Source organism: Zonotrichia albicollis, chromosome 34 (genome assembly GCF_047830755.1).
Source record: "Zonotrichia albicollis isolate bZonAlb1 chromosome 34, bZonAlb1.hap1, whole genome shotgun sequence".
Lineage (NCBI taxonomy): Eukaryota > Metazoa > Chordata > Aves > Passeriformes > Passerellidae > Zonotrichia > Zonotrichia albicollis.
The window spans coordinates 1,245,178-1,270,114 of NC_133852.1; the positions used below are offsets into that span (position 1 = coordinate 1,245,178).

The following is a 24,937-nucleotide window of genomic DNA, read 5'->3' on the forward strand; positions in this document are numbered from 1 at the left end:
CACAGCCAATATGGCGGCCTCCATAAGCACAGCCAATAAGGCGACCCCCATGAGCACAGCCAGCATGGCGGACCGTAAAGCGGCGGCCCCGCCCCACATTGGACTGCGCCCCTCATTGGACCACGCCTCTCACGAAGCCCCGCCCCATTAAGCCCCGCCCATTGATCGCGATGTCCCGCCCCAGGCGTAACTAAGCCACGCCCTTATGGCCCCGCCCCTTACTCTCGCTCGTGCCCCGCCCCGCCTTGGCGTCATCACGGCGCGCCTCGCGCCAGCGTCGCGCGGGGCTGCAGGTGAGTGAGGGCGGCTCCGGCCCCGCCCGGGACTCCCGAACCGCCCCGGGACCCCCGAAACCCGCGGGGACCCCCGAATCCCCCCGGAGCCCTCCCGGGACCCCCCGGTACCCCCGGAGCCCCTCAGGACCCCCGGACCCTCCCCGGCCCGTGCAGCCCCGGCCCCGTCCCTGCCCCGCCCTCCGGTCCCGTTTGTTTCCCGCCCGCCCCGCCCTCGCTGTCCCGGGCCCGCCCCCGCTCCGTCCCGGTGTCCCCCGGTGTCCCGCCCCGTGTCCACCCGGTTTCCCCCTGCGGTCCCGTTCTGTCCCTCCCAGTCCCCGCACGGTGTCCCCCGCGCTGTGCCCCGCTGTCCCCGAACCCGTGTCCATCCCAGGCTCCCGCTGTCACGCCCCTTCCCCGTGTCCCCTCCGCCGCTGTCCCCCGGTGTCCCCAACTGTCCCCTAACCGGTGTCCCCCAGGTGTCCCCCCCACTGTCCCCTCCATTTTCCCCCCATTGTCCCCTAACTCGTATTCTCCCGGTATCCCACCCTGTCCCCGCGGTATCCCCGACCCTGTCTCCCCTCCGCTGTCCCTCATCCCTGTCCCCCCCATTGTTCCCCATTGTCCCCTGCCCTGTCTCTCCCCTATTGTCCCCCATTGTCCCTGCCCCGTGTCCCCCCCCATTGTCCCCCGTTGTCCCTAACCCGTGTCCCCCCCATTTTCCCCCCATTGTCCCCCATTGCCCCCTGCCCCGTGTCCCCCTCATTGTCCCCCATTGTCCCTGCCCCGTGTCCCCCCCCATTTTCCCCCCATTGTCCCCCATTGTCCCTGCCCCGTGTCCCCCCCCATTGTCCCCCATTGTCCCTGCCCCGTGTTCCCCCCATTGTCCCCCATTGTCCCTAACCCGTGTCCCCCCCATTGTCCCCCATTGTCCCTGCCCCGTGTCCCCCCCCATTTTCCCCCCATTGTCCCCCATTGTCCCTAACCCGTGTCCCCCCCATTGTCCCCCATTGTCCCTAACCCGTGTCCCCCCCCAGGCCCCCGCGATGCCCCCCCCCGCGCGCCGCTAGAGCCCCCCCGGCTGCCATGGTGAGAGGGGCGGGGCCAGAACAGGGCGGGGTAGGGGGCGGGACCTCACGGGGCGTGGCCGGAGACCCCGCGCCCCGAAATGGAGCGGGGTCCGCGTGCGGAGGGGGCGTGGCTTCAAGTGGGCGGGGCATCGCTGACACGCCCAAACCTCCAGGCGCCATGTGGCTGACACGTGGTGGGCGTGGTCTGCACGAAGTGGGCGTGGCTTTATTGGGCGGGGTCTTCTGGGCTCCACCCCCAATTGTGCCGGAGTGTCCCAGGGGCGGGGTTTTAATGGGTGTGGTTTTGGAATGGGTGGAGTTAAAATGGGTGTGGCTTTGTAATGGGCGGGGTTTAAACGGGTGAGGTCTCGAAGTGGGCGTGGTTTGTGAGTGTTGTCTGTGTGGGCGTGGCCCGGGGTGGGCGTGTCTGACGGAGGCTCCGCCCAGGGCCGCGCGGGGCGGCGGCTCCCCCAGCAGGGGGCGCTGTTCCAGGCGCGCCGGCGCGGGCGCGCGCGGGGCCGGAGGGCGGGGCTGGAGGCGGAGCTACAGCAGCTGGTAACGGGGGGGGGGGTCGGGGCACCCCAAAAATGGGGGGGGGGGGTCGGGACATGGGGGGGCTGGGGGCGGAGCTACAGCAGCTGGTAACGGCGGGGGGAGGGGCGACCCCGAAAATGGGGGATTTGGGGTTTTAGGGGGTCCTGGGACGACGTTGGGAACTGAGGGAGGGGATGCTTCAGATGGTAACGGTTGGGGAACCCCAAAAATTCGGGATTTGGGGGGGTCTGGGACATTGGGGGGGCTGAAGTTACTGCAGCTGGTAATGGGGCGGGGGGACCCCAAAAATGGAGGTCTTGGGAGGGTCCTGGGACATGGGGGGGGACCCCAAAAATGGGTTTTGGGGGGCTCTGGGTGGGGTGCTCCCAATATTGGGGCCGTTGTGGGGGGGCTGGGGTACCCCAAATTTTGGCCCCTTTTGGTGCAGGCCCAGGGAACCCTTTGGGGGGTCCCCCCTGGTTTGTGGGGTCATGGATTGGGACCAGGGGGTGCCCCTGTAATGTGGGGGGCTCCTGGGGGGGTGTTGGGGTGTCCCAGGACCCCCCCAGACCCCGATTTCCCCCCAATCCCCGTCAGGATTTGGGGGCCGAGGCCGCGGCTCCCACCGGGACCGGGCTGGTCAGAGATGGAGGGCACGGCGACGGGCACGGGGACGGACGGTACGGAGACCCCAAAACACCTCAAATTCACCCCAAATATCCCCTGAGTCCCCCAGATACCCCCAAAATCCCCTCCAGAGCGCCCCCCTAAATCCCTCTGGAGCCCCCAAATCCCCCCAGTTCCTACTCAAATCTCCCAAATCTCCCCCAAATCTCCCAGAGCCCCCATAAATGCCCCAAATCCCCCCCAAATTCCCTGCAGCCCCCAAATCTTCCAAATCCCCCCGAGATCCCTGGAGCCCCCAAAAATCCCTCAAATCCTCCAGAGCCCCAAATGCCCCAAATTCCACCAAATCACCCAAATCCCCCAAATCCCCCCTTAATCACCCAGAGCCCCCATAAATGCCCCAAATCCCCCCCAAATTCCCTGCAGCCCCCAAATCTTCCAAATCCACCCCAAATGCCCTGGAGCCCCCCCCCCCCCAAATCCCCCCAAAATCCCCTAGAGTCCCCATATCCCCCAAATCCCCCCAAATTTGGAGACCCAAATCCCCTGAAATTCCCACCCAAATCCACCCCAAATCACCCAGAGCCCCCAAATCCCTCAAATCCTCCAGAGCCCCAAATGCTCCAAATTCCATCAAATCCCCCAAAATCCTCCAAATTCCCCCCAAATCACCCAGAGCCCCCAAATCCCTCAAATATCCCAAATCTTCCAAATCCCCTTTGGGGCCTCCGGGGGTTTTTGGGGCCCCCTGACCTTTGGGGTGTGTGTGGGGGGGGATTTTAGGGGACCTCCCTGACCTTTGGGGTCACCCCAGAGTTTTTGGGGTTCCCCCCTGATCTCTGGTGTCCCCCTGGGGATTTTGGGGTCCCTGGGGGTTTTTTGGGGTCCCACCTGACCCTGGGGTGTTTTTGGGGTCCTGGGGCGGTTTTTGGGGTCCCCGGGGTGTTTTTGGGTTCCCTGGATTATTTTGGGGTCCCCGGGGTGTTTTTGGGGTCCCCCCTGACCCTGGGATATTTTGGGGTCCCCGGGATGTTTTGGGGTCCCCGGGGTGTTTCTGGGGTCCCTGGAGCGGTTTTTGGGGTCCCTGGGGTGTTTTTGGGGTCCCCGGGGTATTTTGGGGTCCCCGGGGTGTTTTTGGGGTCCCCCCTGACTTTGGGGTCCCGCAGCCCCCCCGGGGGTCCGGCCCTGCAGGAGCTGTTCCAGCGCTGCGTCCCCGTCCAGGTGAGCCCCAAGTCGGGGTCCCCTCCCCTTTTTGGGGTCCCTGCGGGTTTCGGGGACCCCCCGGGATTTCGGGGACCCCCCTGACGCCCCCATTGCCCCCAGTGCCGCCCGGCCAGCGATGAGGAGCTGCTGCTGGTGCACAGGTGGGGACTGGGGGTGCAGGGGGGATTTGGGGGGCTCTGAGGGATTTGGGGGGGGTCTGAGGGGTCTCTGAGGGATTTGGGAGGATTTTGGGGGTCTCTGAAGGATTTGGGGGCATTTGGGGGCAACTGGGGGGGATTTGAGGGGATTTGGTGGTGATTTGAGGAGGTTTGAGAGGGAATTTGGGGAGGGGATTTGGGGAAATTTTGGGGAGGTTTGGGGGGATTTAAGGGGATTTGGGGGAGGTTTGAGAGGAGATTTGGGGGTGATTCGAGGAGGTTTGAGAGGGAATTTGGGGGGGGGTTTGGGGAAATTTCAAGGAGATTTGGGGGGATTTAAGGGGATTTGGGGGAGGTTTGAGAGGAGATTTGGGGAAATTGGGGGGTTGAGGGGTTTGGGGAAATTTGGGGGGGTTTGAGGGGGATTTGGGGAAATTTTGGGGAGGTTTGGGGGGATTTAAGGGGATTTGGAGGAAGTTTGAGAGGAGATTTGGGGGGATTTGGGGAAATTTGGGGGGTTGAGGGGTTTGGAGGTGATTTGGGGAAATTTGGGGAGGTTTGAGGGGATTTGGGGGAATTTGGGGGGGAATTTAGCAGGGTTTGGGGGATTTGGGGGGATTTGAGGGGGATTTGGGGGAATTTGGGGGGGATTTGAGGGGGGTCTAAGGGATTTGGGGGGATTGCAGGGGGTCTGGGGGGTTTTGGGGGGGATTGAGATTTGGGGGAGCTGGGGGGATTTGGGGGGGATTTGGGGCATTTGGGGGGGATTTGGGTGGAATTTGGGGGATGGGGGGATTTGGGGGGCAATTGAGGGGGGGTCCAAGGGATTTGGGGGCGAATTGGGGGAGCTCTGAGGGGGTTGGAGGATTTTGGGGGGTTTTCAGGGGGGTCCAGGGGTGTTTGGGGTGAATTTGTGGGATTTGGGGGAGCTGGGGGAAGTTTGAGAGGATTTGGGGGAGCTCTGAGGGGTTTGGAGAATTTTGGGGAGTTTTCAGGGGGTCTGGGGGGATTTGGGGGAGCTGGGGGAAGTTTGAGAGGAGATTTGGGGGGGATTTGAGGAATTTGGGGGGATTTCGGGGAGATTTGAGGGGGGGCTCTAAAGGATTTGTGAGGAATTTGGGAGATCTGGGGAGATTTAAGGGGGCTCGGAGTGATTTGGGGGGATTTTGGGGGGTCTGGGGGAAGTTTGAGGGGGCTTGGGGTGATTTGGGGGTGCACTGAGGGGCCTGGGGGATTTTGGGGGGGATATGTGGGGCAGGGGGGTGTCTGGGAGGTTTTGGGGGGTTCCTGTGGGGTTTGGGGGGTCCCTGTGGGGTTTGGGGGTTCCTGTGGGGTTTGGGGGTCCCTGTGTAGGGTTTGGGGGGCCCTGTGGGGTTTGGGGGTCCCTGTGGGGTTTGGGGGTCCCTGTGTGGGGTTTGGGGGGCTCTGTGGGGTTTGGGGGTCCCTGTGGGGTTTGGGGGGTCCCTGAAGGGCTTGGGGGGCTCCTGTGGGGTTTGGGGGTCCCTGTGGGGTTTGGGGGGTTCCTGTGGGGTTTGGGGGGTCCCTGTGGGGTTTGGGGGGTTCCTGTGGGGTTTGGGGGGCTCTGTGTGGGGTTTGGGGGTTCCTGTGGGGTTTGGGGGGCCCTGTGGGGTTTGGGGGGTCCCTGTGGGGTTTGGGGGTTCCTGTGGGGTTTGGGGGGTTCCTGTGTGGGGTTTGGGGGGCCCTGTGGGGTTTGGGGGGTTCCTGTGGGGTTTGGGGGTCCCTGTGGGATTTGAGGGGCTCTGTGTGGGGTTTGGGGGGCTCTGTGTGGTTTGGGGGGCTCCTGTGGGGTTTGGGGGGTCCCTGTGGGGTTTGGGGGGCTCTGTGTGGGGTTTGGGGGGTCCCTGTGGGGTTGGGGGGCCCTGTGGGGTTTGGGGGGCTCTGTGTGGGGTTTGGGGGTCCCTGTGTGGGGTTTGGGGGTCCCTGTGGGGTTTGGGGGGCTCCTGTGGGGTTTGGGGGTCCCTGTGTGGGGTTTGGGGGTCCCTGTGGGGTTTGGGGGGTCCCTGTGGGGTTTGGGGGGTCCCTGTGGGGTTTGGGGGGCTCTGTGTGGGGTTTGGGGGGTCCCTGTGGGATTTGGGGGGCTCCTGTGGGGTTTGGGGGTCCCTGTGTGGGGTTTGGGGGGCTCTGTGGGGTTTGGGGGTTCCTGTGGGGTTTGGGGGGCTCTGTGGGGTTTGGGGGTTCCTGTGGGGTTTGGGGGGCTCTGTGTGGGGTTTTGGGGGTCCCTGTGGGGTTTGGGGGTCCCTGTGTGGGGTTTGGGGGTCCCTGTGTGGGGTTTGGGGGTCCCTGTGGGGTTTGGGGGTCCCTGTGTGGGGTTTGGGGGTCCCTGTGTGGGGTTTGGGGGTTCCTGTGGGGTTTGGGGGGTCCCTGTGGGGTTTGGGGGTTCCTGTGGGGTTTGGGGGTCTCTGTGGGGTTTGGGGGTCCTTGAAGGGTTTGGGGGGCCCTGTGGGGTTTAGGGGGCCCTGTGGGGTTTGGGGGTCCCTGTGGGGTTTGGGGGGCTCTGTGTGGGGTTTGGGGGTCCCTGTGGGGTTTGGGGGGCCCTGTGGGGTTTGGGGGGCCCTGTGGGGTTTGGGGGGTCCCTGTGGGGTTTGGGGGTTCCTGTGGGGTTTGGGGGGCCCTGTGGGGTTTGGGGGTTCCTGTGGGGTTTGGGGGGCCCTGTGGGGTTTGGGGGGCTCTGTGTGGGGTTTGGGGGTCCCTGTGGGGATTCTGGGGAGCCCCGGGGGTCCCCCAGGATTTGGGGGGGCTCTGGGCACCCCAGGGCGGCCCCTCAGGGTGGGTCTGGGGTCCCCCAGCCCCTCGTTCGTGGCGAAGCTGGAGCCCCCCGAGAGCCCCGGCCCGGTGAGCGCCCCCCAATGGCAGGGTCGGGGGGGGGGTCCCCAAATCCCTGAGACCCCCGGGGGGGTCCCCAAATCCCTGAGACCCCCGGGAGGGTTTTGGGGGTCCCTTCCCATCCACCAGGGACCCTCAGGGAGGGGTTTGGGGTGTCTTTGTGGGGTTTTGGGGTCCCCCCGAACACCTGGGCAATCCCTGGGCAGGTTTAGGTTCTCACCAAGATTTTGGGGGTCCCTCCATGGGGGTTTTGGGGTACCCCCAATTGTAGGTCCCTCCCATGGGAGTTTTGGGGTCCTACTGTGGGGTTTTGGGGTGTCTCCCCCGATTCTGGGTCCCTCCCATGGGGTTTTGGGGTGTCCCTGAGGAGTTTGGGGTCTCCCCATCCTCTGCATTCTCCTCTGAGGTTTTGGGGTCTCCCCCGGGGGTTTTGGGGGTCCCCTCCCTTCTCGGGGCCCCCCCTGATTTCGGGGTTTCCCGGGAGGCTTGGGGTCCCTCTGATTTTGGGGTGCTCCCCCTGATTCCGGAGCACCCCGCCGATTTTGGGGTTCCCCTTTGATTTTGTGTTTCTCCCCTGATTTTGGGGTCCCCTCTGATTTCGGGGTTCTCCCCCTGATTTTAAGGTGCCCCCCCCTGATTTTGGGGTGTCCCAGGGGGTCTCGGGTTCCCCCCCCTCATTTCGGGGTTCCCCTCCGGATTTTGGCTTCCCCCCTGATTTTGGGGTCCCCCCCGATTTCGGGGTGCTCCCAGCCTGATTTTGGGGTGTCCCATGGGGTCTCGGGTTCCCCCCCTGACTTTGGGGTCCCCCCCGATTTGGGGTGCCCCAGGCTGATTTTGGGGTCCCCCCCGATTTGGGGGTGCCCCAGGCTGATTTTGGGGTCCCCCCTAGATTTTGGGGTGCCCCCACCCAGGCTGATTTTGGGGTCCCCCCGGTTTCGGGATGCCCCCAGGCTGATTTTGGGGTCCCCCCTGATTTCAGGGTGCCCCCAGACTGATTTTGGGGTCCCCTCCCGATTTCGGCTTCCCCCCCTGATTTTGGGGTCCCCCCCGATTTGGGGGTGCCCCAGGCTGATTTTGGGGTCCCCCCCGATTTCGGGGTGCTCCCAGCCTGATTTTGGGGTGTCCCAGGGGGTCTCGGCTTCCCCCCCTGATTTTGGGGTCCCCCCCGATGTCGGGGTGCCCCAGACTGATTTTGGGATCCCCCCCGATTTGGGGGGTGCCCCAGGCTGATTTTGGGGCCCCCCCCGATGTCGGGGTGCCCCAGGCTGATTTTGGGGTCCCCCCCGATTTCGGGGTACCCCCAGGCTGATTTTGGGGTCCCCCCGATGTCGGGGTGCCCCAGGCTGATTTTGGGCCCCCCCCCCGGTTTGGGGGTGCCCCCAGGCTGATTTTGGGGTCCCCCCCCTATTTCGGGGTACCCCAGGCTGATTTTGGGGTGCCCCCCGGTTTCGGGGTGCCCCGGCTGATTGTGGGGTCCCCCCCGATTTGGGGGTGCCCCAGGCTGATTTTGGGGTCCCCCCCGGATTTGGGGGTGCCCCAGGCTGATTTTGGGGTCCCCCCCGATTTGGGGGTGCCCCCAGGCTGATTTTGGGGTCCCCCCCGGTTTGGGGGTGCCCCCAGGCTGATTTTGGGGTCCCCCCCGATGTCGGGGTGCCCCAGGCTGACTTTGGGGTCCCCCCCCGGTTTCGGGGTGCCCCAGGCTGATTTTGGGGTCCCCCCCCGATTTGGGGGTGCCCCCGGCTGATTTTGGGGTCCCCCCCCGATTTGGGGGTGCCCCAGGCTGATTTTGGGGTCCCCCCCCGATTTGGGATGCCCCAGGCTGATTTTGGGGTCCCCCCCGGTTTGGGATGCCCCAGGCTGATTTTGGGGTCCCCCAGGGTGTGCGGGGTCCCCGCGGGGCCGTGGGGGCGGCGCTGGCGCTGCTGGAGCCGCTGCTGGGGGGGGCCCTGCGCAACGGGGTGGCGCTGATCAGGTACGGGGGAATAACGGGGGGCAAAAACGGGGTACGGGGGGAATAAAAACGGGGTATGGGGGGGAATAACGGGGTACGGGGGGATAACGGGGTGCAATGGGGTACGGGGTGGCGCTGATCAGGTACGGGGGAATAACGGGGTACGGGGGAATAACGGGGTACGGGGGGGAAATAACGGGGTACAGGGGGCAAAAATGGGGTACGGGGGGAATAAAAATGGGGTACGGGGGGGAATAAAAATGGGGTACGGGGGGGAATAACGGGGTTACAATGGGGTACGGGGGGGCAAAAACGGGGTACGGGGGGGAATAACGGGGTACGGGGGGAATAACGGGGTACAATGGGGTACGGGGTGGCTCTGATCGGGTACAATGGGGTACGGGGGGGAAAAACGGGGTACGGGGCAATAACGGGGTACAGGGGGATAAAAATGGGGTACAATGGGGTACGGGGTGGCACTGATAAGGTACTAACGGGGTACGGGGGGATAACGGGGTACGGGGGGGCAAAAATGGGGCACGGGGGGATAAAAACGGGGTACAGGGGGGAGTAAAATGGGGTACGGGGGAATAACGGGGTACAGTGGGGTACGGGGTGGCGCTGATCAGGTAAAAATGGGGTACGGGGGGGCAAAAATGGGGTACGGGGGGCAAAAATGGGGTACGGGGGGATAAAAACGGGGTACGGGGGGGCAAAAGTGGGGTACGGGGGGAATAACGGGGTACAGTGGGGTACGGGGTGGCGCTGATCAGGTAAAAATGGGGTACGGGGGGGAATAATGGGGTATGAGGGGATAAAAACGGGGTACAGGGGGGCCCTGATCAGGTAAAAATGGGGTGCAGGGTGAAAATGGGGTACGGGGGGTGGGGCAAAAAGGGGATACAGGGGGCAAAAACCGGATACGGGGGGGGAAATGGGGTACGGAGCTGCCCTGATCAGGTACAGGGGGAATAATGGGGTACGGGGGGAAAAATGGGGTACGGGGTGGGGAAAAAAGGGTTATGGGGGGCTCAGAGTGGGTGTGGGGGCGCCAAATGGGGATGGGGGCAGAAACGGGGTACGGGGGGCAGAAACGGGGTACGGGGTGGCCCTGGTCAGGTGTGGAGTGGGAAATGGGGTATGGGGGGCAAAAACAGGGTACGAGGGGTAAAACTGGGGTACAGGGAGGAAATGGGGTACAGGGGGGAATAACGGGGTACGGGGGGGCAAAAACGGGGTACGAGGGGGTAAAACCGGGGTGCAGGGGGGAAATGGGGTACAGGCAGGAAATGGGGTACAGGGGGGAATAACGGGGTACGGGGGGGCAAAAACGGCGTATGGGGGGGCAAAAATGTGGCAGGGGGAAAATGGGGTACAGGGGGGCAAAAAGAGAGTATGGGGCAGAAAGGGGGCACAGAGGGGGAAAAGGGGGTGTGGGGGGGAGCAGTAAAGGGGGGGGGTTTGAGGGTGGGGGGACCCTATGGGGTCTGTGGGGCTCCATATAGATCCACAGGGGTCTGTGGGGTTCCATAGGGACTTGTGGGTTTCTGTGGGGTTTCATAGGGGTCTGTGGGGTTCTATAGGGTTCCATAGGGGTCTGTGGGGTTGTATAGGGCTCTATAGGGGTCTGTGGGGTTCCATAGGGTTCCATAGGGGTGTGTGGGGGTCTGTGGGTTCTGTAGGGTTCTGTAGGGGTGTGTGGGTTTCTGGGGGGGTCTGTGGGATTCCATAGGGATTTGTGGGTTTCTATAGGGTTCCATGGGGGTCTGTGGGGTTCTATAGGGGTCTGTGGGGTTCCCTATGGATGCACAGGACTCTATGGGGTTCCATAGGGTTCCCTAGGGGTCTGTGGGGTTCCATAGGGTTCTATAGGGTTCCATAGGGGTCTGTGGGTTTCTGTGGGGTTCTATAGGGGTCTATGGGATTCCATAGGGGTCTGTGGGGTTCCATGGGGGTCTATGGGGTTCCATAGGGGTCTGTGGGGTTCCATAGGGGTCTGTGAGGTGCTGCAGGGGTCTATAGGGTTCCATAGGGATCTGTGGGGGTGTGTGGGTTTCTGGGGGGGTCTGTGTGTTCCATAGGGGTCTGTGGGGTTCCCCATGGATGCACAGGGCTCTGTGGGGTTCCATAGGGTTCCATAGGGTTCCATAGGGATCTGTGGGGTTCCATAGGGTTCCATAGGGGTCTGTGGGTTTCTGTGGGGGTCTGTGGGTTCCATAGGGGTCTGTGGGTTCCATAGGGGTCTGTGGGTTCCCCGTGGATCCCCACGGACCCTCAGGGTCTCTCCTGTGTTCTTGCAGCCCCCAGGACCCCCAGGACCCCCCCCAGCCCGCGGCCGTGGCTGCCCGGGTGGCGCAGAAACAGCTCGGGGTGCAGCGGTGAGGGGGGCAACAACGGGGGCGGGGCAACAACGGGGGGCAACAACGGGGGGTAACAACACTGGGGGGGGGCAACAACGGGGGGGAGGGGCAACAACGGGGGGGGCAACAACACTGGGGGGGGCAACAACGGGGGGGAGGGGCAACAACACTGGGGGGGCAACAACGGGGGGCAACAACACTGGGGGGGGCAACAACACTGTGGGGGGCAACAACACTGGGGGGGGGCAACAACACTGTGGGGGGCAACAACACTGGGGGGGGCAACAACGGGGGGGGGCAACAACGGGGGGCAACAACACTGGGGGGGGGCAACAATGGGGGGGGCAACAACGGGGGGCAACAACACTGGGGGGGGCAACAACAGGGGGCAACAACGGGGGGCAACAACGGGGGGGAGGGGCAACAACACTGTGGGGGGCAACAACACTGGGGGGGCAACAACACTGGGGGGGGCAACAACACTGGGGGGGCAACAACACTGTGGGGGGCAACAACACTGGGGGGGGCAACAACACTGGGGGGGGCAACAACACTGGGGGGGCAACAACGGGGGGCAGTAACACGGGGGGGGGCAACAACATGGGGGGGCAACAACACTGGGGGGGCAACAACGGGGGGGAGGGGCAACAACGGGGGGGGCAACAACACTGTGGGGGGCAACAACACTGTGGGGGGCAACAACGGGGGGGGCAACAACGGGGGGGGGCAATAACGGGGGGCAACAACACTGGGGGGGGCAACAATGGGGGGCAACAACGGGGGGGGAGGGGCAACAACTGGGGGAGGGGGCAAAACCAGGGGGGACATCACCACAGGGGGGAGGAGCAGCAATGGGAGGGCAACAACGGGGGGGGGGCAAAACTTGGGGGGGCAGCAATGAGGGGAGGGCACCAACAGGGGGGCACCAATGGGGGGGTCCCAGCGCCCCCTGACATTCTGGGGCTTTTCTGGGGTGGTTTGGGGGTGTTTTGGGGGGTATTTGAGTGATTTTGGGGTGTCTGGGGGGACTTGGGGTGTTTTGGGTGTTTTGGGGGTGTTTTTGGGGTCCCTGGGGTATTTGGGGTCCCAGCCCTGCCCCCCCCAGGGTTCTGATCGTGGACTGGAGCCCCCGGCCCGGGCGGAGCCTGGCCCGGATCTTCCAGGAGGACCCCAGGTGGGTACTGGGGATACTGGGGCCATACTGGGGCCGTACTGGGAACACTGGGGGGCCATACTGGGAGCACTGGGGCCATACTGGGAGCATTGGGAACCATACTGGGAGCACTGGGGCCGTACTGGGAGCATTGGGAACCATACTGGGAGCACTGGGGCCGTACTGGGAGCACTGGGGGGCCATACTGGGAACCATACTGGGAGCACTGGGAGCCATACTGGGAGCACTGGGAGCCATACTGGGAGCACTGGGGCCGTACTGGGAGCACTGGGAGCCATACTGGGAGCACTGGGGCCGTACTGGGAGCACGGGGGCCGTACTGGGAGCACTGGGGGGCCATACTGGGAGCCATACTGGGAGCACTGGGGCCATACTGGGAGCACTGGGTCTGTACTGGGAGCACTGGGGCCGTACTGGGAGCACTGGGGCCATACTGGGAGCACTGGGGCCCTACTGGGGATACTGGGAACCATACTGGGAACACTGGGTCTGTACTGGGAGCACTGGGGCCGTACTGGGAGCACTGGGGCCATACTGGGAGCACTGGGAGCCATACTGGGAGCACTGGGGCCATACTGGGAGCACTGGGGCCATACTGGGAGCACTGGGGCCGTACTGGGAGCACTGGGGGGCCATACTGGGAGCACTGGGGCCGTACTGGGAGCACTGGGGCCGTACTGGGAGCACTGGGGCCATACTGGGAGCACTGGGGGGCCGTACTGGGAGCACTGGGGCCATACTGGGAACCATACTGGGAGCACTGGGGGGCCATACTGGGAGCACTGGGAGCCATACTGGGAGCACTGGTCCATACTGGGAGCACTGGGGCCATACTGGGAGCACTGGGGGGCCATACTGGGAGCACTGGGGCCATACTGGGAGCACTGGGGGGCCATACTGGGAGCACTGGGGCCATACTGGGAGCACTGGGGCCGTATTGGGAGCACTGGGGCCATACTGGGAGTACTGGGAACCATACTGGGAGCACTGGGGCCATACTGGGAGCACTGGGGCCGTACTGGGAGCACTGGGGCCGTACTGGGAGCACTGGGGCCATACTGGGAGCACTGGGGCCGTACTGGGAGCACTGGGGGGCCATACTGGGAGCACTGGGGGGCCATACTGGGAGCACTGGGGCTGTACTGGGAGCACTGGTCCATACTGGGAGCACTGGGGCCGTACTGGGGATACTGGGAGCCATACTGGGAGCACTGGGGGGCCATACTGGGAGCACTGGGGCCGTACTGGGAGCACTGGGGCCATACTGGGAGCACTGGGGCCATACTGGGAGCACTGGGGCCGTACTGGGAGCACTGGGGCCGTACTGGGAGCCATACTGGGAACCATACTGGGAGCACTGGGGGGCCGTACTGGGAGCACTGGGGGGCCATACTGGGAGCACTGGGAACCATACTGGGAGCCCTGGGGCTGTACTGGGAGCACTGGTCCATACTGGGAGCACTGGGAGCCATACTGGGAGCACTGGGAACCATACTGGGAGCACTGGGGCCATACTGGGAGCACTGGTCCATACTGGGAGCACTGGGAGCCATACTGGGAGCACTGGGGCCATACTGGGAGCACTGGGGGGACATACTGGGAGCACTGGTCCATACTGGGTTGTCCCCCACACTCTCTCCCTTTCCCCAGCATTCTGTACTGGGGGTACTGGTCCATACTGGTCCATACTGGTCCTTACTGGTCCATACTGGCCCATACTGGTCCATATTGGTCCATACTGGTCCATACTGGTCCGTACTGGTTCGTACTGGTCTATATTGGTCCATACTGGTCCATACTGGTCCGTACTGGTCCGTACTGGTCCATACTGGTCTATATTGGTCCATACTGGTCCATACTGGTCCGTACTGGTCCATACTGGTCTATATTGGCCCATACTGGTCCATACTGGTCCGTACTGGTCCGTACTGGTCCATACTGGTCTATATTGGTCCATACTGGTCCGCACCGCTCCGTACTGGTCCGTACTGGGCTATACCGGTCTGTATTGGTCCACACCAGTCCATACTGGTCTGTAGTGGTTCATACTGGTCCATACCCATCCATCCTGGTCTATACTGGTGCATACTGGTTTATACTGGTCTGTATTGGTCAAACCGGTCAGTACTGGTCCATACCAGTCTGTACTGGTTCATACCGGTCTGTACTGGTCTGTACTGGTCCCTGCTGGTCCATGCTGGTCTATACTGGTCTGTACTGGTCTATACTAGTCCGTATTGGTCCGTACCAGTCCATACTGGTCCATACCAGTCCATACTGGTCCATACTGGTCCGTACCGGTCTGTACTGGTCCATACAGGTCTGTACTGGTCTGTACCGGTCCATACTGACCTATATGGGCCCATTCTGGTCCATACTGGTCTGTACCGGTCTGTACCATTCCATACTGGTCCGTACTGGTCCGTACTGGTCTGTACCATTCCATACTGGTCTGTACCGGTCTGTGCCATTCCATACTGGTCCGTACTGGTCTGTACCATTCCATGCTGGTCCGTACTGGTCTGTACCATTCCATGCTGGTCCGTACTGGTCCATACTGGTCTGTGCTGGTCTGTACCATTCCATACTGGTCCGTACTGGTCCATACTGGTCCGTACTGGTCTCTCCCCAGTGTTCTGTACTTCGGGGCCCAGCGGGGTCGGGATTCCGTCCCAAGCACCGGGGATGGACCTGGAGAGGGATTCAGTGTGGAACTGCAATGGGAGCAGGTAAATGTGGGGATATAGGGGATTTATGGGGGATTTATGGGGGATCTGTGGGGGATTTATGGGGGATCTATAGGGGATCCATAGGGGATGGAGCGGGGTTCAGTGTGGGGCTGCAATGGGAGCAGGTATGGGATCAATAAGGGATTTATAGGGGATTTATAGGGGATCTGTAGGGGATCCATAGGGGAGGGAGAGGGGTTCAGTGTGGAGCTGCAATGGGAACAGGTATGGGATCAATAAGGGATTTATGGGGGATCTATAGGGGATGGAAAGTGGTTCAGTGTGGAGCTGCAATGGGAGCAGGTATGGGATCAATAAGGGTTTTATAGGGGATTTATGGAGGATCTATAGGGGGTCCATAGGGGATGGAGCGGGGTTCAGTGTGGAGCTGCCATGGGAACAGGTATGGGATCAATAAGGGATTTATAGGGGATTTATGGGGGATTTATGGGGGATGGAGAGGGGTTCAGTGTGGAGCTGCAATGGGAACAGGTAAATGTGGGGGATATAGGGGATTTATGGGGGCTTTGTGGGGGATCTGTAGGGGATCTGTAGGGGATGGAGCGGGGTTCACTGTGGAGCTGCACTGGGAACAGGTATGGGATCAATAAGGGATTTATAGGGGATTTATGGGGGATCTATAGGGGATGGAGAGGGATTCAGTGTGGAGCTGCACTGGGAGCAGGTATGGGATCAATAAGGGATTTATAGGGGATCGATAGAGGATCTATAGGGGATGGAGAGGGGTTCAGTGTGGAGCTGCAATGGGAACAGGTATGGGATCAATAAGGGATTTATAGGGGATTTATGGGGGATCTATAGGGGGTCCATAGGGGATGGAGCGGGGTTCAGTGTGGAGCTGCAGTGGGAGCAGGTATGGGATCAATAAGGGTTTTATAGGGGATTTATGGGGGATTTATGGGGGATGGAGAGGGGTTCAGTGTGGAGCTGCAGTGGGAACAGGTAAATGTGGGGGATATAGGGGATTTATGGGGGATCTATGGGGGATTTATAGGGGATGGAGCGGGGTTCAGTGTGGAGCTGCAATGGGAGCAGGTATGGGATCAATAAGGGTTTTATAGGGGATTTATGGGGGATCTGTGAGGGATCTATAGGGGATGGAGAGTGATTCAGTGTGGAGCTGCACTGGGAACAGGTATGGGATCAATAGGGGTTTTATTGGGGATTTATGGGGGATCTATAGGGGATGGAGAGGGGTTCAGTGTGGAGGTGCAATGGGAGCAGGTATGGGATCAATAAGGGTTTTATAGGGGATTTATAGGTGATCGATAGAGGATCTATAGGGGATTGAGAGGGGTTCAATGTGGAGCTGCAATGGGAACAGGTATGGGATCAATAAGGGTTTTATAGGGGATTTATGGGGGATCTATAGGGCGTCCATAGGGGATGGAGAGTGATTCAGTGTGGAGCTGCACTGGGAACAGGTATGGGATCAATAAGGGATTTATAGGGGATCGATAGAGGATCTATAGGGGATGGAGAGGGGTTCAGTGTGGAGCTGCAATGGGAACAGGTTTGGAATCAATAAGGGATTTATAGGGGATTTATGGGGGATCTATAGGGGGTCCATAGGGGATGGAGCGGGGTTCAGTGTGGGGCTGCAATGGGAGCAGGTATGGGATCAATAAGGGATTTATAGGGGATCTGTAGGGGATCCATAGGGGAGGGAGAGGGGTTCAGTGTGGAGCTGCAATGGGAACAGGTATGGGATCAATAAGGGATTTATAGGGGATCTATAGGGGATGGAAAGTGGTTCAGTGTGGAGCTGCAATGGGAGCAGGTATGGGATCAATAAGGGTTTTATAGGGGATTTATGGAGGATCTATAGGGGGTCCATAGGGGATGGAGCGGGGTTCAGTGTGGAGCTGCCATGGGAACAGGTATGGGATCAATAAGGGATTTATAGGGGATTTATGGGGGATTTATGGGGGATGGAGAGGGGTTCAGTGTGGAGCTGCAATGGGAACAGGTAAATGTGGGGGATATAGGGGATTTATGGGGGCTTTGTGGGGGATCTGTAGGGGATCTGTAGGGGATGGAGCGGGGTTCACTGTGGAGCTGCACTGGGAACAGGTATGGGATCAATAAGGGATTTATAGGGGATTTATGGGGGATCTATAGGGGATGGAGAGGGATTCAGTGTGGAGCTGCACTGGGAACAGGTATGGGATCAATAAGGGATTTATAGGGGATCGATAGAGGATCTATAGGGGATGGAGAGGGGTTCAGTGTGGAGCTGCAATGGGAACAGGTTTGGAATCAATAAGGGATTTATAGGGGATTTATGGGGGATCTATAGGGGGTCCATAGGGGATGGAGCGGGGTTCAGTGTGGAGCTGCAGTGGGAGCAGGTATGGGATCAATAAGGGTTTTATAGGGGATTTATGGGGGATTTATGGGGGATGGAGAGGGGTTCAGTGTGGAGCTGCAGTGGGAACAGGTAAATGTGGGGGATATAGGGGATTTATGGGGGATCTATGGGGGATTTATAGGGGATGGAGCGGGGTTCAGTGTGGAGCTGCAATGGGAGCAGGTATGGGATCAATAAGGGTTTTATAGGGGATTTATGGGGGATCTGTGAGGGATCTATAGGGGATGGAGAGTGATTCAGTGTGGAGCTGCACTGGGAACAGGTATGGGATCAATAAGGGTTTTATAGGGGATTTATGGGGGATCTGTAGGGGGTCCATAGGGGATGGAGAGTGATTCCATGTGGAGCTGCAATGGGAACAGGTATGGGATCAATAAGGGATTTATAGGGGATTTATGGGGGATTTATGGGGGATGGAGAGGGGTTCAGTGTGGAGGTGCAATGGGAGCAGGTATGGGATCAATAAGGGTTTTATAGGGGATTTATAGGTGATCGATAGAGGATCTATAGGGGATTGAGAGGGGTTCAATGTGGAGCTGCAATGGGAACAGGTATGGGATCAATAAGGGTTTTATAGGGGATTTATGGGGGATCTATAGGGCGTCCATAGGGGATGGAGAGTGATTCAGTGTGGAGCTGCACTGGGAACAGGTATGGGATCAATAAGGGATTTATAGGGGATTTATGGGGGATCTGTGCGGGATCCATAGGGGATGGAGAGTGATTCAGTGTGGAGCTGCACTGGGAACAGGTATGGGATCAATAAGGGATTTATAGGGGATTTATGGGGGATCTGTGCGGGATCCATAGGGGATGGAGAGTGATTCAGTGTGGAGCTGCACTGGGAACAGGTATGGGGGATCTCTAGGGGATCTCTAGGGGTTATATAAGGCATCTATAGGGGATCTATGGGGAATCTATGGGGTGGGTGGCTATTGATAATTACCTGCAGGGCTCTCCAGGGCTCTTTAGGGCCCTCAGCAGTTCTGTAGGGGTTTATGGGGTTCCTGGGGGTCCATAGGGTCCCTAGGGGCTCTCTAGGGTTCCATAGGGCCCTATAGGGTCCCCATAGGCTCTGTAGGGTCCTGCTGTCCCCAGGGGCTCTGCAGGGCTCTGTAGGGTTCTATAGGGCTCTGTAGGGTTCTATAGGGCCCTATAGGGTCCCCATAGGCTCTGTAGGGTCCCTACAGGGTCCCACAGGCTCTCTGTGTCCCCGCTGTCCCCAGGCCACCGTCACCGATGGCGATTTCGCTGCTGCTGCCTTCAACATCCTGCTGCCCATCGGCCTGCAGGTGGGGCATGGGGGGTTTGGGGGTTTGGGGTCACTGTGGGCATTTGGGGTCCCTGTGGGTTTGGGGTCCCTGTGGGTTTGGGGTCCCTCTGTGGGTTTGGGGTCTCTCTGTGGGGGTTTGGGGTCCCTGTGGGGATTTGGGGTCCCTGTGGGTTTGGGGTCCCTTTGGGTGGGTTTGGGGTCTCTCTGTGGGTTTGGGGTCTCTCTGTGGGTTTGGGGTCCCTGTGGGTGGGTTTGGGGTCCCTGTGGGGGTTTGGGGTCTCTCTGTGGGTTTTGGGGTCCCTGTGTGGGTTTGGGGTCTCCCTGTGGGTTTGGGGTCCCTGTGGGGATTTGGGGTCCTTGTGTGGGTTTGGGGTCTCTCTGGGTTTGGGATCCCTGTGGGTGGGTTTTGGGTCCCTTTGGGTGGGTTTGGGGTCCCTGTGGGTTTGGGGTCCCTGTGGGGGTTTGGGGTCTCTCTGTGGGTTTGGGGTCCCTGTGGGTTTGGGGTCTCTCTGTGGGTTTGGGGTCCCTGTGGGGATTTGGGGTCCCTGTGGGTTTGGGGTCTCTCTCTGTGGGTTTGGGGTCCCTGTGGGTTTGGGGTCCCTGTGGGGTTTGGGTCTCTCTGTGGGTTTTGGGGTCCCTGTGGGTTTGAGGTCTCTCTGTGGGTTTGGGGTCCCTGTGTGGGTTTGGGGTCTCTGTGGGTTTGGGGTCCCTGTGGGGGTTTGGGGTCTCTCTGTGGGGGTTTGGGATCCCTGTGGGGATTTGGGGTCCCTGTGGGTTTTGGGTCTCTCTGTGGGTTTGGGGTCCCTGTGGGTTTGGGGTCCCTGTGGGGGTTTGGGGTCTCTCTGTGGGTTTGGGGTCCCTGTGGGTTTGGGGTCCCTGTGGGGGTTTGGGGTCTCTCTGTGGGTTTGGGGTCCCTGTGGGGTTTTGGGGTCCCTTTGGGTGGGTTTGGGGTCTCTCTGTGGGTTTGGGGTCCCTGTGGGGGTTTGGGGTTCCTGTATGGGTTTGGGGTTTTGGAGTCCCTGTGTGTGGGTTTGGGGTCCTTTTGTGTGGCTTTGGGGTCCCTGTGGGGAGGTTTGGGGTCCCTGTGGGTTTGGGGTCTCTCTCTGTGGGTTTGGGGTCCCTGTGGTATTTGGGGTTCCTGTGGGGATTTGGGGTCCCTGTGGGTGGGTTTGGGGTCCCTGTGGGTTTGGGGTCCCTGTGGGGGTTTGGGATCCCTGTGTGGGTTTGGGGTTTCTCTGTGGATTTGGGGCCCCTGTGGGTTTGGGGTCCCTGTGTGGGTTTGGGTCTCTCTGGGTTTGGGATCCCTGTGGGTGGGTTTTGGGTCACTTTGGGTGGGTTTTGGGGTCCCTTTGGATGGGTTTGGGGTCCCTGTGAGTTTGGGGGTTCCTGTGGGTTTGGGGTCTCTCTGTGGGTTTGGGGGTCCCTGTGGGGATTTGGGGTCCCTGTGTGGGTTTGGGGTCCCTGTGGGTTTGGGGTCTCTCTGTGGGTTTTGGGGTCCCTGTGGGTAGGTTTGGGGTCCCTGTGGGTTTGGGGTCCCTGTGGGTTTGGGGTCCCTTTGGGTGGGTTTGGGGTCTCCCTGTGGGTTTGGGGTCCCTGTGGGTTTGGGGTCTCCCTGTGGGTTTGGGGTCCCTGTGGGTTTGGGGTCCCTGTGTGGGTTTGGGGTCCCTGTGGGGTTTTGGGGTCCCTGAGGGGGTTTGGGGTCCCTGTGGGTTTGGGGTCCCTGTGGGGGTTTGGGGTCTCTCTGGGTTTGGGATCCCTGTGGGTGGGTTTTGGGTCCCTTTGGGTGGGTTTGGGGTCCCTGTGGGTTTTGGGTCTCTCTGTGGGTTTGGGGTCCCTGTGGGGGTTTGGGGTCTCTGTGGGTTTGGGGTCTCTGTGGGTTTGGGGTCCCTTTGGGTGGGTTTGGGGTCCCTGTGGGTTTGAGGTCCCTGTGGGTTTGGGGTCTCTCTGTGGGTTTGGGGTCTCTCTGTGGGTTTGGGGTCCCTGTGGGTTTGGGGTCTCCCTGTGGGTTTGGGGTCCCTGTGGGTTTGGGGTCTCCCTGTGGGTTTGGGGTCCCTGTGGGTGGGTTTGGGGTCTCTCTGTGGGTTTGGGGTCCCTGTGGGATTTGGGGTCCCTGTGTGGGTTTGGGGTCTCTCTGGGTTTGGGGTCCCTGTGTGGGTTTGGGGTCTCTCTGGGTTTGGGATCCCTGTGGGTGGGTTTTGGGGTCCTTTTGTGTGGCTTTGGGGTCCTTGTGGGGAGGTTTGGGGTCCTGTCCCTCTGACCCCATGGCTCTGGGATCCCTTTGTGCCTTTGGGGTCCCTGTGGGGATTTTGGGGTCTGTGTTTGGTTTTGGGGTCCCATGCCCTGACCCTGTGGTGTCCTCTCAGTTCCAGCCCCAGCTCGTCCTGGTTGAGGCTTCGCTGGAGGATTTGGGGGTACAGGGGGGGCTGGGGGTTTGTGGGGTCTGAGGGGGCTCTGTGGGGTCTGGGAGGTCTCTGTGGGGTCTCTGTGGTCTCTGGGGAGTCTCTGGAATCTCTGGGAGGTCTCTGTGGGATCTCTGTGGGGTCTCTGTGGGATCTCTGTGGGATCTCTGTGGGGTCTGAGGGGTCTCTATGGGGTCTCTGGAATCTCTGGGGGGTCTCTGGGGTCCCTGTGGGGTCTCTGTGGGATCTCTGTGGGATCTCTGTGGGGTCTCTGTGGGGTCTCTGTGGGATCTCTGTGGGGTCTCTGTGGGATCTCTGTGGGGTCTGAGGGGTCTCTGTGGGGTCTGAGGGGTCTCTATGGGGGTCTCTGGGTTTGTGGGGTCTCTGTGGGGTCTGAGGGGTCTGAGGGGTCTCTGTGGGGTCTGAGGGGTCTGAGGGGTCTCTGTGGGATCTCTGTGGGGTCTCTGAGTGCTCTGGTGTCTGAAGGGCACTGGGGGAGGTCTGGGGGCTTTAGGGCTCTATGGGGAGTTTTGGGGCTCTATAGGGTCCCTCACCCCCCCATCCCCAGGGCTCCCTGGGGGTCTCTATGGGGTCTCTGCTCTCTTTAGGGCTCCCTGGAGGTCTCTGGCTTCTCTATAGGGTCTCTATAGGGGTCTCTGGGTCTCTATAACATCTCTGTATAGGGGGCCCTGGGGGTCTCTATAGGGTCCCCATGGCTCTGTGATCCCTCAGGGCTCCTTGGGGGTCTCTATGGGGTGTCTGTAGGGGATCTCTGGTGCCTCCATAGGGTATCTATGGGCTCTCTATAGGCTCTCTGACCCCCATAGGGTGCCCTGGGGGTGTTGGTGGGGTCTCTGTAGGGTCCCTATAGTGTCTCTGTAGGGTCCCCACAGTGTCTCTATAGGGTCCCCATGTCCTTACAGAGTATTCTATAAGGTCCCTATAGTGTCTCTATAGGGTCCCCATGTCCCATAGGGTATCTGTAAGGTCCCTATAGTGTCTCTATAGAATTCCTGTGCCCCCATGTCCCATAGGGTATCTATAAGGTCCCTATAGTGTCTCTATAGGGTCCCCATGTCCCCATAGGGTATCTATAAGGGTCCCCACAGTGTCTCTATAGGGTCCCCACGTCCCCATAGGGTATCTATAAGCTCCCTATAGGGTCCTCATGTCCCCATAGGGTATCTATAAGGTCCCTATAGTGTCTCTATAGGGTCCCCATGTCCCATAGGGTATCTATAAGTTCCCCACAGTGTCTCTGTAGGGTCCCCATGTCCCATAGGGTATCTATAGGGTCCCTACAGTGTCTCTATAGGGTCCCCATGTCCCCATAGGGTATCTATAAGCTCCCTATAGTGTCTCTATAGGATCTCTGATCACCCTTGGGGTATCTGTAGGGCATCTATAGGGTTCCTAGAGTGTCTCTATAGGATGTCTATAGTGTCCCTATAGGGCCCCCATGTCCCATAGGGTATCTATAAGGTCCCTATAGTCTCTATATGGTCCCCATGTCCCATAGGGTATCTATAAGATCCCTATATTGTCTCTACAGAATTCTGTGTCCCCATGTCCCCATAGGGTATCTATAAGGTCCCTACAGTGTCTCTATAGGGTCCTCATGTCCCCATAGGGTATCTATAAGGTCCCTATAGTGTCTCTATACAATTCCTGTGTCCCCATATCCTTACAGAGTATCTATAAGGTCCCTACAGTGTCTCTATAGGGTCCCCATGTCCCATAGGGTATCTATAAGGTCCCTATAGGGTCCCCATGTCCCCACAGGGTATCTATAAGGTCCCTATAGGGTCCCCATGTCCCATAGGGTATCTATAAGGTCCCTATAGGGTCCCCATGTCCCCACAGGGTATCTATAAGGTCCCTATAGGGTCCCCATGTCCCATAGGGTATCTATAAGGTCCCCTATAGGGTCCCCATGTCCCCACAGGGTATCTATAAGGTCCCTATAGGGTCCCCATGTCCCATAGGGTATCTATAAGGTCCCCACAGTGTCTCTATAGAATTCCTGTGTCCCCATAGGGTATCTATAAGGTCCCTATAGTGTCTCTATATGGTCCCCATGTCCCCATAGGGTATCTATAAGGTCCCTATAGTGTCTCTATAGGGTCCCCAGGTCCCCATAGGGTATCTATAAGGTCCCCATAGTGTCTCTATAGGGTCCCCATGTCCCCATAGGGTATCTATAAGGTCCCCATAGTGTCTCTATAGGGTCCCCATGTCCCCATAGGGTATCTATAAGGTCTCCACAGTGTCTCTATAGAATTCCTGTGTCCCCATAGGGCTCCCTGGGTGTCCCAATCAGGCACCTCCAGTGTCTCTATAGGATCTCTGATCACCCTTGGGGTATCTGTAGGGCATCTATAGGGTTCCTAGAGTGTCTCCATAGGGTGTCTATAGCGTCTCTATGGGGTCCCTGATCCCCATAACGGGCCCTAGGGTCCCTATAGGGTATCTGTAGGGTATCTCTGCTGTCCCTATAGGCTCTCTGGTCCCCACAGGGCTCCCTGGGGGGTGTCTGTAGGGCATCTATAGGATATCTCTAGTATCCCTATAGGCTCTCTGGTCCCCACAGGGCTCCCCGGGGGTGTCTGTAGGGTATCTATAGGGTGTCTCTAGTATCCCTATAGGGTCCCTGATCCCCACAGGGCTCCCTGGGAGTCCCTTATAGGGTTCCTACAGTGTCTCTATAGGCTCTCTGACCTCTATAGGGTGCCCTGGGAGTCCCTACAGTGTCCCTGTAGGCTCTCTGGTCCCCATAGGGCACCCTGGGGGTGTCTGTAGGGTCCCTATAGGGTCTCTATAGGCTCTCTGACCCCCATAGGGTGCCCTGGGGGTTTCTGTAGGGTCTCTATAGGCTCTCTGACCCCACAGGGTGCCCTGGGGGTTTCTGTAGGGTCTCTATAGGCTCTCTGACCCCACAGGGTGCCCTGGGGGTTTCTGTAGGGTCTCTATAGGCTCTCTGACCCCACAGGGTGCCCTGGGGGTTTCTGTAGGGTCTCTATAGGCTCTCTGGCCCCATAGGGTGCCCTGGGGGTGTCTGTAGGGTCTCTATAGGGTATCCATAGTGTCTCTATAGTGTCCCTGACCCCACAGAGTGCCCTGGGGGTGTCTATAGGGTATCCATAGTGTCTCTATAGACTCTCTGACCCCTATAGGGTGCCCTGGGGGTGTCTATAGGGTATCCATAGTGTCTCTATAGTGTCCCTGACCCCACAGAGTGCCCTGGGGGTGTCTATAGGGTATCCATAGTGTCTCTATAGTGTCCCTGACCCCACAGGGTGCCCTGGGGGTTTCTGTAGGGTCTCTATAGGCTCTCTGACCCCCATAGGGTGCCCTGGGGGTGTCTGTAGGGTCTCTATAGGCTCTCTGACCCCACAGGGTGCTCTGGGGGTGTCTATAGGGCATCCATAGGGTCTCTATAGGCTCTCTGACCCCACAGCGTGCCCTGGGGGTGTCTATAGGGTATCCATAGGGTCTCTATAGTGTCCCTGGGGGTGTCTATAGGGTTATCCATAGGGTCTCTATAGTGTCCCTGGGGGTGTCTATAGGGTATCCATAGTGTCTCTATAGGCTCTCTGACCCCACAGAGTGCCCTGGGGGTGTCTATAGGGTATCCATAGGGTCTCTATAGTGTCCCTGACCCCACAGGGTGCCCTGGGGGTGTCTATAGGGTCTCTATAGGGTATCTATAGTGTCTCTATAGGCTCTCTGACCCCACAGGGTGCCCTGGGGGTGTCTATAGGATATCCATAGGGTCTCTATGGGCTCTCTGACCCCTATAGGGTGCCCTGGGGTGTCTATAGGGTATCCATAGGGTCTCTATAGTGTCCCTGACCCCACAGGGTGCCCTGGGGGTGTCCCCAGCCGGGTTCTCCCCTGCTCACCCACCTGCTCTCGGCCCTGGCCGGGGGGCGGCTGCTGCTGCTGCTGCAG

The 24,937-nt window shown here is 60.0% G+C and overlaps 1 protein-coding gene across 1 annotated transcript; it reads left to right on the forward strand.

Annotated features, from left to right (window-relative positions):
- Positions 1-219: 219 nt before the first annotated feature.
- Positions 220-24,937, forward strand: HDAC6 (histone deacetylase 6; the record flags this gene model as incomplete). Its single annotated transcript, XM_074531155.1, is given in 14 exon segments — positions 220-293; positions 1,310-1,361; positions 1,790-1,897; positions 2,474-2,556; positions 3,670-3,724; positions 3,827-3,867; positions 6,672-6,717; positions 8,586-8,680; positions 10,960-11,037; positions 12,125-12,193; positions 14,826-14,922; positions 18,541-18,606; positions 20,951-20,998; positions 24,847-24,937. Coding segments are annotated over 13 exon segments (880 nt in total), but the record flags the coding sequence as incomplete, so codon positions are not given.